This window comes from Atta cephalotes, assembly GCF_000143395.1.
Source record: "Atta cephalotes unplaced genomic scaffold scaffold00045, whole genome shotgun sequence".
Taxonomy (NCBI): Eukaryota; Metazoa; Arthropoda; class Insecta; order Hymenoptera; family Formicidae; genus Atta; species Atta cephalotes.
In genome coordinates, this window is record NW_012130109.1 from 1,441,871 (window position 1) to 1,455,001 (window position 13,131).

Here is a 13,131-nt window from a genome sequence, read left to right on the forward strand (position 1 = left end):
ATATATATATATATACTTTATCGATGTTAACGATCTTAATGATCATGATTATCGAGTTCAAAAATATCAAAAATAAAATATCAAAAATTGCAACTGATTGCCATCTTAGTCTCTACATATGTGAAAAACTTCTCAGGTATCGATAGACGTGAGTTTGGTACCTAAAAGATGTCTTGTCATATATCAGTTCTTTCATATACCAGTTCTGTCATACATACCAGTTCTTTGAGTATAAGTGTGCTGCCAGTACAGTAAAATCGATTTATCGGAATTTAAAAATGTAATCTTCATGATTCATAACAATATTCCATATGTTTCCAATCGGTAATGTATATTAATATTTAATTATTTACAAAACTTACGATATACGTTCTCACAACTTTTATGTTTAAAATATCCTATATTTTAAAAATTCTTATAAATTGAATTAACTATATGTACTATATTTCTATATTGTGTAAAATATTTTTATAATATTTCTCGTAAAATTATTCAAAAAATATGTAGACGCTACTTTCAGTGATACCGAAAATATAGCAGCGAAAAAATCGTTAGATTGTTCTTCAAATCACCAATTCTGGAGACAAAGCTAATCTAACTTACCTTTGATTCGAAACATTCGTCGAAACTTTTCTTGATTCAATCAATTTTTTTTTCCATTTTGCCTAAAGATCGACTCACAATATTTGGCAGCGTTCATCGTATTTCTTCCTCTTGCTATCTCATCGTATTTCTCTTCTAGTGTTACGCCCTATCCACGCAATTCGATTATATCTATCGCGCACGCGTCTTTTTTCCAGTGTATGTACGCATTCCGTACATGCGTGTGCGCACTGATGCACGTGTGTCATGCCGGGGATTATGCGACTGACGTGGTGACCCAGCCATTGCGTATTGGCAATTGCCGAAGGTAGTCACGATTAACTCCACGCATCGCACATGTAAACCGATACTCGCCATCAGATACGCGTAGCTGATTGATCGCCGCCAACCTTGCACGTGCGGTCCAACTCGGAATTCCGAATACCTAGCCACTGAACTTCGTTGTCTCGCTTCAGCCCGATCTACATGAGACGCAGTACGAAGACCTGCGGATCGCAAGAGTCGCAAAACTAGAAACTAACCTAACGTATTTTAATTACAATATAATATGATTGTAGGATGCAGAACGTAGGAAGTTGGGTGAATTTCAACTTTCGCGTCTTACGTATTGCAGTCTGCGACCTATTATCAATCTGAAATACGTTTTTTCACTTCCGATCTGCGTCTTATGTATAGATCGAGCTTTCGAGGACGCAGCGGCAGCAATTCAATAGTTATATCGATGACAAAAAGCACGTAATCTAAATATGATATGTAATTTTACGAATATCTAACTAGTTAAATATAATTAATAGTTTTAAGAGTTAAAACATTAATAAATAAGTTGAATTCTTGTTCAACTAAAAGATCAAATAACAACTTACCTAAAGAACGAGTTAAATGGTAAAATTTCCATACCGTATTTAGAAGAGATATTGAATAAATTCAAGAATATAATTAATGGGATTTGCCAAAAGGTTTCTTTTTTTAGTTTAAACAAGTTGAATCAGTTTATTAAGGTTTATAAAGATTCTTTAAATAATTAATTTTAAAAAGGAATGTAGTCTACAAGATCAATTGTTGTGATTGTGATGCTTCCTATGAACACCAAAAGCATATCCATAGTCAAATATCCACTCATTCGGTGATTACAGATCATAGGTTGCAAAACGATCATGACTTTGATTGGCAAAATGTAGAGATACTAGATGTACAGAATTATTATAACAAACGATTGATATCGGAGATGATGCACATCGACAGATCAATGGGCTAAATTTACATGATACCTTAAATCATGCTTACGCTGAGATTCTCAATAAACTGTAAGGTTTATTCGTAATATAATAAACTATAGTTTGTTTGTCTTCAAATTGACCGTTATGTTACTTGTTAATTGATAACCAGCGTTGATTCTTATAGCCTTTATATTATTATCATATATTTCTAAATTGTTTAATTAAAGGTATCTATAAAAAACTTATTAGCTTTTTGTTAGTTTGTAATTTCTCATAATTAATAATAACTGAATTAATATAAACATATAGATACATAAAGTTTTTAATAAATAATTAAACATTTAATGAAGTTAATTTATTATCAAGAGAACTAAACTTTTTAATCGTACATTAGATATATTTAGTAATCATAGTTAACATTAGCAAGTTTAATTATTGCTAACTATTTAATTTCTCAATAAACATGTAACTGCCAATGTAATTGTAAAAAACATGAATCTCATTTATAATCGGGATTTATGATCGGGATAAATTTTTTAATAGATATTTGATGTCATTAAACATGTATAATAATTTCGTTAAAATATATTTAACTCAATATGAACAATATGATAACTTTTAAGGATTAATTGTGTTACGGTATGTATTGTTCGCAGAGTTGCATGTCCAAAATGAGAAACGCTTGATTCTATTCTCTATATAATTTATTTTTCATTCTCTATTATCAAATATATGCAAAATTATTTATTTTTGTTATTTTATGTAAAGAATGTTCCAGATATAACAGCATCGTATTATAAAGATATTTCCGAGAATTAGAGAACCACACAGATTTCTACAATATATATGTATAGATTACTGATTAACATCTATAAGAATGTAGCTGAAAAATTAATGCAAAATAGCGGTAATGATTATATTTCGAGTAATCTTTTATTTATTATTAGATATTACTAGATATTACTAGATATTAGGCTGTTTAAATTATATCTACAGTATAATGTGTATGCGAAATATTCTAAATGAATTTATACAGTAGACTAGTATTGAATCCTAGCGAAGTACTGATACCGAAAATTGAGTTTTCTATTTCAATACTGAATCAATATTTAAAAAATAATGATATAGCCCAATGTGTGGATCAGTACTGAATAGTAGTACAGTACATTATCAGTACATTTTCATTATTGTGTCTACACATGGAAAAAATTGTTTTAACTATTTTAGCTATTTCTAACGTATTCTTATTTGTGTGCTGAATACGAATACGCTGTCCAAATTTAACTATCACGTCACAATTTTGAGAAAAATTGCATTAAAAAGGCAAAAAACAACAATATATTTTTAAGACTATTATCTTTTTTTATAATATTTCATTTTATTAATTTTATATTACTTTTTGATTTTTAGTATGTTCGTATTATATTTTTGATGCATTTTTAAGTGTTAAATTCGAAAAACACAAAAATATTATGCCATATAATTATTTTACACGTTTAATTTTGTTATACTCTACAAAATATAAATGTGAATTTAACACTGCATGGTAAAATAATGTATATACTCTTGACGAGAATTGACGTTATTATTGGATGCTGCATCGTGAAAATCGGCAAGACACAAAAAAAATTATAGACGTGACTTCTCTAGCAAAAGAAGAAGGAACTACTAAACTTTTTACATAAGATTTAAATTAAATAATCGAGTTGTACAATTTTTTTATTTTATATTTTAAATATATTTAAAATATATTCTAAGAGTTAATTTTTTTGTTGTAAAAGAATTGTGAATAATGAAACAAATTTGAGATTATTTTCGGATTAGATCAAATTCCTATCAATATATATTTTTAAAACAACTTTTAAAAATTTTAATTTTGTTGCCCCATGAAATTATTCAAAACAGATTCAGTATTGAGAAAATACACCGACAATATATTTGCAGCATCATGTCTATATTTAATACAGTAATTTCATACTGTATTTAGTATTATCTTGGCCCATTACTATCATCTCAATATTTCTTTGGTACCTGTACTGATATGTAAAAATTGATACAAGATCTCGCTGGTAGTCAATTCTCCTGCTAGAGATATTTGATAAAAGTTCTGTCTCATTTATAAACATTTAATTAAAATTGAAACATTTAATTAAAAATAATGGATCACTTATATGAATATTTTAATATATAGAAATAATTGGAATGTCGCGCTTACAACTTAAATATATAATTTTTAATATGGCAAAGATGTGAAAAATGTTCATATGAATTGGATTTTATTCGATTAATAAACATGGAAGATTTCTCCGTAATGTTATAATTCGATCTTATTGTCAGCGTAATTATATCTATGCGGTTTAATTCCTGATTATAAGACTGATGGAAACGTATCAGATTTCAATCAACATATCGTTCATTCGCGATATCTGCATTGAGAATACAAAAATTGAATCAATCAAATTTTATCCGATAATTAAAATTAATAATATTCAAATAAGTTTAATTTATGACGTTGAAGATATGCCAAAATATGCTACTTTATGCCAAATATTTCTATTGTACAAATAAACATAGAAATCATTCTGTTTGCTCGTATAATATCCTGTGTTTATCAATCGAATTCACTGAAATTATGTTTATTTTTTATTGTTATTACAAAATTTATATTATCAAACACGTTTTCTTCCATATGCGTTAAAGCGATGGAAAAAGCGATATTAGCATTTGAAATACAACTCTCTTTTCAAAAACAATAAAAATTAATTTAAATTTGAAAGAATGAAGAAGGATTAAGAAAGTAATTTGAAAGAATAAAATTAAGATTAAGAAAGTACATCGAATTCCGAATATCTTTGGATTAGTAGGAAATGATAATTTCGGAAATATTGATTATATATTTCTTGATTATAAAATTATAACAAATGAAACATCCAAGGTTGAGTAATAACTAATTGAAACGTTAAAAGTTAAAAAAGTTAATAACTTTTAATTTAACTTAGTTAATTTTAAATGCATTATTATTTTTTAATTTAATTTAATTACTTCAATTTATTAATTTTTTTTAAATTAAAAAATTTTTCTATCTTTCTTAATGCTAATATGTTTTTTTCTATAAAGTCTTAAACATTAGAGAATTAATTTTAAAAAAGTTCAATGATGAAAGACTCTAAAGAATCACACCATACGGTAGCCAATTTTTATTGACTCGCTAGATTTTGTTAATTCCCGTTTATATTTGAATCACATTAATTTTAGATATCACAAATATTATATTTCAGCAACATAAATATGAAATGAGTCTTAGAGAAGAATTGTTATAGAACAGAGTTGCACATTCACCCATTTTTTAAATTTTTACGTATATTTTTTATAATAAATATCTAGATGTAGTCGTAAACATGCATGAACAATCGTTTCAGAAGTCAAAGAAAGTTCGATAAAGATTAAAGAAAGAGAAATAACGCAAATACCCTTCTCTCTGACAAGATTTCGACAAACACACCTTATGGTGATTCTTATTATATATAAGTAACTTACATATGGATATAAAATTATATTTGCCTAATAATCTATATTTGTAAGGGTTATTTAAAGTAATCTCATTTTAAGAAAAATTAGGTCATTCTGATCTCAAAGATAATTTTTTTTTAAATTAACTCTTTTTTTAAACTTAAATTAATTTAATCTTAACTTTTATTAAGTTCATTCTTTATTCGTTCAACTTAATTTTATTAATTTTATAAGCCATTAACTTTTAACTTAATTTAATTTAAAACAAAAACATTAACTTATTCAACCCTGGAAATATCACACACGCGTATATCTTGAATAGTGCCAGTACTTGAATGGCTCAGTGTATAATATTTTGTGCGATGGCGCGCTGCCGAGGTGAAATATAAAAACCGTGTGCCACGTGTGCGCGTGTTACAGGCTGTAGCGAGGACGACGCAGGTGTCGTGGATACGGAGGTGGGCGGAGGTTGCGCGGGTGGAGCGCCAACCGCAGGAGGTGGAAGTGTTGCCGGCGATGGAAGTGGTGGCGGCAGCGGTGGTACGTGCGGGGGGGTGGGTGGTGGCGGCGACAGCGAGGGCGGATCATCCGCGAAGCAGCAGCAGGGTGGCGAAAGGTGTCCTCAGTGCGGCATCCCCTGTCGGGACGTCCGTGTCCTGCAGCTTCATCTCGAGGACACGCACAAAACGTCCTGTACCATCGACAAGCACGATCTCAACGCCCAGTTCTCCCAAGTGGTGAGTGATCGCGATGACCCGTCAAGGACACACACTCTACTGGGGAAGAGCCCCTTGTTTGCCGCGTCCCGCGCGCGGACTTATCGATTATATCCCCGCAAAAGCGGCAGTCAGCTTTCCGCTGAGAGGCGCCGTTTTCGTATCTCTTCGCACGCGATTTTCCGAGAGGAAGGGAGACACGAAATATGTTCGTAAATAGGTGGTAGATGTTACCGTCTTCTTATTTTCTAAATTTTTTTTTTTAACGCTTATTGGGATAAGCATATATAAATGAGTAACGCGTAAAGTTATAAGTGATAATGTGAGATGCGAAGTATCCAGCTTGCAATTTATAAAGTTAATAAATAGGTAAATAAAAATTGATGAATTTCTGTAGATAATAACTTTATACAATAACTTATTCATACACAACTCAAATGATGGTTAATTATATATTTAATTTCATGATATATATATGGAGACAAACAGGGTTCTTATATTTTTTCTATATTTTTTCTATATTTCTGCCTTCTTTTTTTAATTACTATTTAAAACGTTTTAATATGTAATTTTGTGACGTCAATCTTTCATTAAATATTTATATATATTTTTTTTTATAATTATGAAAAAATATTATCTATAGAATTGTGTGCTGAATCGTACTAATTTTGAATGTGCTCAACTTTTCTTATGGAGGTATCTTAGATTTGAAATTTCGACAAATTGCAACGTGTAATAAAAAATACGCACAATTAATGCGATTAAAATAAATATGTATATTTCGATATATTTCTCTTAGATTAAAAGTGAATTAAGAATGTAAGTTTTCTTTTAAGAAAACAAGTAGAAGAGATCGATTGATTTTGTTACTAGTTGTATATAATTCTCGAAGAAAAATTTAAGTATAAATATAGCGTGCGTTCATAATGTATTAAAATATTTTCTATTCACATATACTCATGAAACTATGATTAAATATACTACACAGAAATTATCTGAATATAATGAACTGTTCGAAGAAAACACTCGATGAATATATTTTACGTAAACATATAAACGAACAAATATCTTTGACCTCTCGCTACAGATATTTTTGTTCATGAATTTTCAAAGGAAATTTGTAGTAATGACGAACTGATTAGTTTCGTGAGTAACTATTTATCTTTGTTTGACTAATCTTCTTAATAATTCGACAGTCCTGTAAGGTGTGTAGCAAGACCTTTGCCAACGTCTACCGATTGCAGAGGCACATGATTAGCCATGATGAAAGTGCTGTTTTACGAAAGTTTAAATGTCCTCATTGCGAGAAGGCCTTCAAGTTCAAGCATCATCTTAAGGTGTTTTCTTATTATATATTAATAATAAGCGTGTCTTATGTTTACATGTAATATTATTTTATTATTTTATTATTTTATTATTCTTACTACATTTCTTGCTTTTTATTATTATATATTACTTTTCCTTGTAGAGGAGATTAGATTCTATTTATCTTTATCACCGATATTAACGACTTTAATTTAGTATCCATTTCTACTTTGAGTTTATCTCTTTCTCTTTGCGTGTTATATAAATCGTAAAGGAATAAAAAAAAGAGAAAAAAATATGTAAATTTAAACGCGTCTTCCTCCATTTCTCGCAGGAACACCTGCGCATTCACAGCGGTGAGAAGCCATTCCAGTGCAACAATTGCGGCAAGCGTTTCTCTCATTCTGGATCGTATTCGAGCCACATGACAGCGAAAAAGTGCTTGATAATGAATCTGAAAAAATCGAGGCAGAACACCATAACCAATGTTGATCGGGGACAGAAAAAGACGCATCAGGCTTTATCGGGACGACGTGACGTCGATCTGCTGACAGCCAACAATAACACATTTCTGCCGATTCTGCCCAAGTTATCGCCGTCGGAGTATCAAGAGATACAAAGGGAGGGAACAGGTAATTAATTTTATCACTTAGATCAATATTTCTTCTAAAAATATAGATATGTATATATTACTACATTTATATTTATATTCTAAGTCTCTCGTAATAATAGACTTTTGAGATTATGCTAAAAAAATCATAATGAAAAAGTGCCGAGGATATAATAATTTTTAAATAGATATAAGATTCATCGATCAAATTATTCGAAATTCGCGCGGCACATATATGATAATGAATGTAATAATTATGTAATAATACCAATTTCAAGAATAGAATTGATGCATAAAAATATCTTTATTATTACACGACATGTTATATTTGAGCACACGAATTTCAAACAATTTCAGTCAACTTTAAAAACACTTTATTAAAAAATTAATATTGCTTCAGTATTTTGATATTAGGATTTTCATTTTAAAATGATTTCAGATATATCTGTCATTTTGATTATCATAATTCTTCAATTTGAATGGTTTAATGTGCAGGTATTTATGACATGCCAACTCTGTTGCCTCACATGATGGGATTCGGAAATTATTTCCTGCAGTCTTCGATAGGCAAGTTGCTGAACCAATTGCACGCTAAGCGATTCGACCACATTACTGAGCAATTTGAGACGCATCGGGAAGTGATGAGTCCATCGACAGCAGACTCTGAGGGAACGGAGGGCACTGAGGGCAAAGAGTCTCCCGCACCGGTAGATCCGTTGCAAGGTCTGGATGCAGTCCGACGAATATTAGAAACTGTAAACACCTCCGTGACGAAGCAGCTGCTTGAAGCGAACATGCGAAAGCTATCCACGTCTCCAGCTACGATGAAACGGGAGTTCGAAGAGGATTACCAGGTATATAATGAGAGATTTAATGAGAGAATCTTTTTTATCTGCTCTATGCGGGGAAAGGTCCAGTTCGCGGTGAGAATTAATTTGTTATTATTGGGACAATAAAGTATTGGGTTGTCCGGAAAGTTTGTGCCGACTAAAATTTAAATTTTAGTATACATTTATTAAATTAAAATTTTCTACGTTTCAATTTTCCTTCAACATCGGCACGAACTTTCCGGACAACCCAATAAAATTCTAAAAGTTAAATATATAAAAGTTAAATATATGAAATATATAAAAAATAATACAATATGTAAATTAATAATTAAATTTAATAACTGACTCTCTTAGATTAGATTACATTTCGAATTATAACATATTTATTGTAAAAGATGACAGAGACCTCTAAATAAAATAATAAATAAAAAAAATATCTAAACTTTTTCTATGTACGATATGCAGCTTTAACGTGCACCACTGAGTGCAAGTCGAATTAGCTATAAGGTTTTATTAATAATTATTTATGGAAAACTCATAAAATAGAATTATGAATATTTTAAAATTTAATTTTTTATCTAACAGTAAGTCAGGATTTTTCAATTGGTATCGATGTACATTACTGTAGTAAGTTGAATTAAAACGATCCAAGTGTATCATGAAATTTTAGAGAATGAAATAGGTGAAAAAATTTAGAAATAAGCAAAAAAGAGTGTGGAACACGAAATAAAAATATTTCAAGAATTGTAAAAATTATCTAAATTATATTGTGTTTGCTCTGATTTTAATTAAAGTGAAATTATTGCAATAAAATCACTTTCAAAATGATAAAATAAAAAAACTTTCAGGACTTTAGTTTTTTCATTTCTGAATATTGCGTTGTCATTGGTAAAAAATTGTATGCAATCATTCCTGTTTGTGATCTAGAATCTTATTTACAGGATCAAGATAGCGAAATGTCTAATGAAATGACACATTGTCCGGATTGGGGCACAACGGATCAATATGATTCACAAAGTGAAGGTTTAGCCGCGAAGCTCGAGAATATTAATCATCCAACATCGAGATCAGCCAAGAAAAAAGCGGAGGAAAGTTCTGAGGCGGATTCGGAAGATGAAGAAGAGGGCAACCAGACTCAGAACGACCATGGTAGAAGAGTCAGAGCTAGGTCGCTCATAGATGATGAACAGCTTGCTGTTTTGAAAGGTTATTATGCCATCAATCCGCGACCTAAAAAGGAGGAGATCATCATGATCGCTGATTACATCAAGTTTCCTACTCGTGTCGTACAGGTATGCAAAATAAAGACAGATTAAATTGTCTGTCTAAATGAGAGAATTAGAATGAAAGTTAGAATATTTTCTAAAACAACTAATAACTTAATAAACTTTAATAAGCTTAATAATATTTAATAAACTTGTGATAATTGTGATTAATTATTAATTATATGATCATTTTATAGGTTTGGTTTCAAAATTCACGTGCCAGGGATCGAAGAGAATCGAAAATACCACCAGCTCTGGTACCTTTAGCACTTCCAGAGAATCCATCTATTATTGAACAGCCTTTGGATTTATCGAAGAAAGAAGCACTTGTTATATCAGCGATCAAAGAAAGTGATACCTCAAGCAGAAACACCTCGTCTCCATGCGAACAAAAAGATGATATTGCAGCTCCAACTGTCCCCCCCGACAACGATGACCTCGAGGATTTACCTTTAGTCATAGACGAAGAAACCGCTACTGATCCCATTGAAACTAAGCGTATACCTCCTAGTGGAGAAATAATCACAAAGGTAATGAAAGAAAATAAGCTTAAGTGATTTTAAATTATAAACGAATGTATAATTCATATTTATTGTATTATCTTTTAGAATCAAAATCAAGCGAACGCAAAGGGCGAGAGCGAAATTGCACCACAATCGGAAATAACCCCTACAGCAACAGAAAACGAGCAGGGTCTTTATTTCTGTGATCGGTGTGAGAAAACATTTTCCAAACACAGTTCCCTTACGAGACACAAATATGAACATTCCGGTAAGTACATTACTGCTACCGTAATATATTACAACTTTTTGTAAGTTTATGCAACGATTAAGAGCCATTTATCTAATGATAAGTCAGAAATTCGAGATACAATACTTATTCAAATGAATAAGTCTTCTTTTTTATAGAAACTATTCTTTTACAAAATTCAAATTCTTATAATTTCAATTCTTTAGATTTAAATTATAATAAAATACAGTTGTATCTTTCTCTCTCTTGACTAAAATTTACTAAAATATACCTAAAACTGATTAAAAGAATTATTATATTATATTAATAAGATTTTGTTAACAATTTATTAAAAGCTCATAAATTAGAATTATCAATATATTTTTAAATCTTTTTTTTTGTTATCTAACACTAAGTCAGAGTTTTTCAACCGGTGTTAAATGTATACTACAATAAGTTGGAAACAGTTCAAATGTACCATGAAATTTAAAAGAATGAAAAAAATGAAAAAATTTTAAAATAAGTAAAAAAGTGAGTAAAACACGAAATAAAAATATTTTAAGAATTGTGAAAATTATCTAAATAAAATTATATTTGTCCTCATTTTAATCAAAGTGATATCGTCATTACAATAAAATTACTTTCAAAATGATAAAATAAAAAATTAAAATTTTAGAACTTTACTTTTTATTTCTGAATGTTGCGTTGATAAAAAAAATCTATGTTCAGCGTTAAAGTGTATGCATCTAATAATATACTTCAAAGAATCCCATTACTTAATTATATGCAGAATTGCGTATACATATAATTAATTCTAGTGAAATGAGTTAATTTTTACATACATATAATATAGCTTATAATGTAGTAAACAAAAGATGTCAGACATAAGGCATCAATAATAGATAGTTTTGAATTATAGTGTATTAAAAATGCTCTGTAAGCACAAGTTTTATATCTTTGATATATCATCGCTCAAAAATTATCCATTATTAAACTTTCTTATCTATAACATCTTTTATTTATCACCTTTTTCTGGTGAAAATTTTTCTTAGAATTTTTCATATAATTTTTTAGAATTTCTATATAAGTTTTCAGAACTTCTCTAATTTTATAACTTTCTCACATTTTTTTTATACAAATTGGAACATTCTCAGAAAATCTACATCTTTTCTCAGAATTTTTCATATATGTTAATTATGAAATATTATAAGATTTTTTGTAAGTATAATTTCTAATGAAATATTATAATCTAAAAAATTTAAAAATACTTTTTAAAAATTATGGGAGAAATTTCAGAATTCATTTGAACGAGAAGTTCTGACAGAAGATGTAAACTTTCCGAATATTTCTGAGTATTTCTGAAAAATGTTCCAATTCGTATAAAAATTAGTAGAAAAATTTTCACCAGTGCTGGCGAAAACATTTTTACGAAAAAGTACATAGATTTTAAACTTTAAGTTTTCCACGAAAACTTAAGAATTTCTAAGATCTTGTCTCAATTTATGTAGGTTTTCTACTTTTTCGCAAAAATTTTGTCCGTCAAAGACATTATAAGTAACATATGAAAACTAATTCATTTCCAATTCTCAATACATAATAATTAGTGTGAAATAATTTAGTTCGTTATTTAATGTGCACCGCAAATTGAAGAGATTGAAAAACGCTGATCTAAATTAATCAAGGAATCTTAAGGCAGCATGGAATTTTTTGTCTTAAACTACTTCGTACTTTCTAAACAAAATTTATTACGAACGCAAACAAAACAAAGATTGATAAATGTTTCAGGGCAAAGGCCCTACAAATGTGTGGAGTGTCCAAGAGCGTTCAAGCACAAGCATCATCTGACTGAACACAAGCGGCTGCACAGCGGCGAAAAGCCCTTCCAGTGCTCCAAGTGCCTCAAGCGCTTCTCTCACTCCGGCTCCTATAGCCAACACATGAATCATCGTTATTCTTATTGCAAACCCTACAGAGAATAGAAGTACTCAGTCTTCTTATCTGAGGCTCGTTCGCTTACCTATTAGATTATACTTTTCTCCCATAGACTTATATAGATAGACCGTGTTCTCCCGTTGGAGGCAAGAAGTCAGAAGTTAGTAGAGAGGATAAGAGACAGTCAGATACTTTCCTTGTCCGACTGGTGCAGTTGAAGAAGAGAAGGAAAAAAAAGAAGCGGTTTTTTTCTTTGTTCTTAGAAAGAAATCCGCATTATTCTCTCTTTCTTCAACTTTCATTCTGGATTATCATTTACCTTGTACTCCTTTAATTTTTAATTTTCCAATTAATTTTTTATAAAATCGACATCTATATATATATATATATATATATATATATATATATAATAAA

The 13,131-nt window shown here is 29.9% G+C and overlaps 1 protein-coding gene across 1 annotated transcript in view; it reads left to right on the plus strand.

Moving 5' to 3' along the window:
* Positions 1-12,764, plus strand: part of LOC105622461 (zinc finger E-box-binding homeobox protein zag-1) — a 32,598-nt gene extending 19,834 nt beyond the window's left edge. Inside the window, exons 2-9 of the mRNA XM_012203880.1 lie at positions 5,751-6,067; positions 7,243-7,383; positions 7,686-7,983; positions 8,457-8,815; positions 9,733-10,083; positions 10,254-10,586; positions 10,665-10,827; positions 12,571-12,764. Of these exons, the coding sequence (XP_012059270.1) occupies positions 5,751-6,067; positions 7,243-7,383; positions 7,686-7,983; positions 8,457-8,815; positions 9,733-10,083; positions 10,254-10,586; positions 10,665-10,827; positions 12,571-12,764 (2,156 nt within the window). The remainder of the gene's footprint in view (positions 1-5,750; positions 6,068-7,242; positions 7,384-7,685; positions 7,984-8,456; positions 8,816-9,732; positions 10,084-10,253; positions 10,587-10,664; positions 10,828-12,570) is intronic.
* The last annotated feature ends 367 nt before the right edge of the window (positions 12,765-13,131 follow it).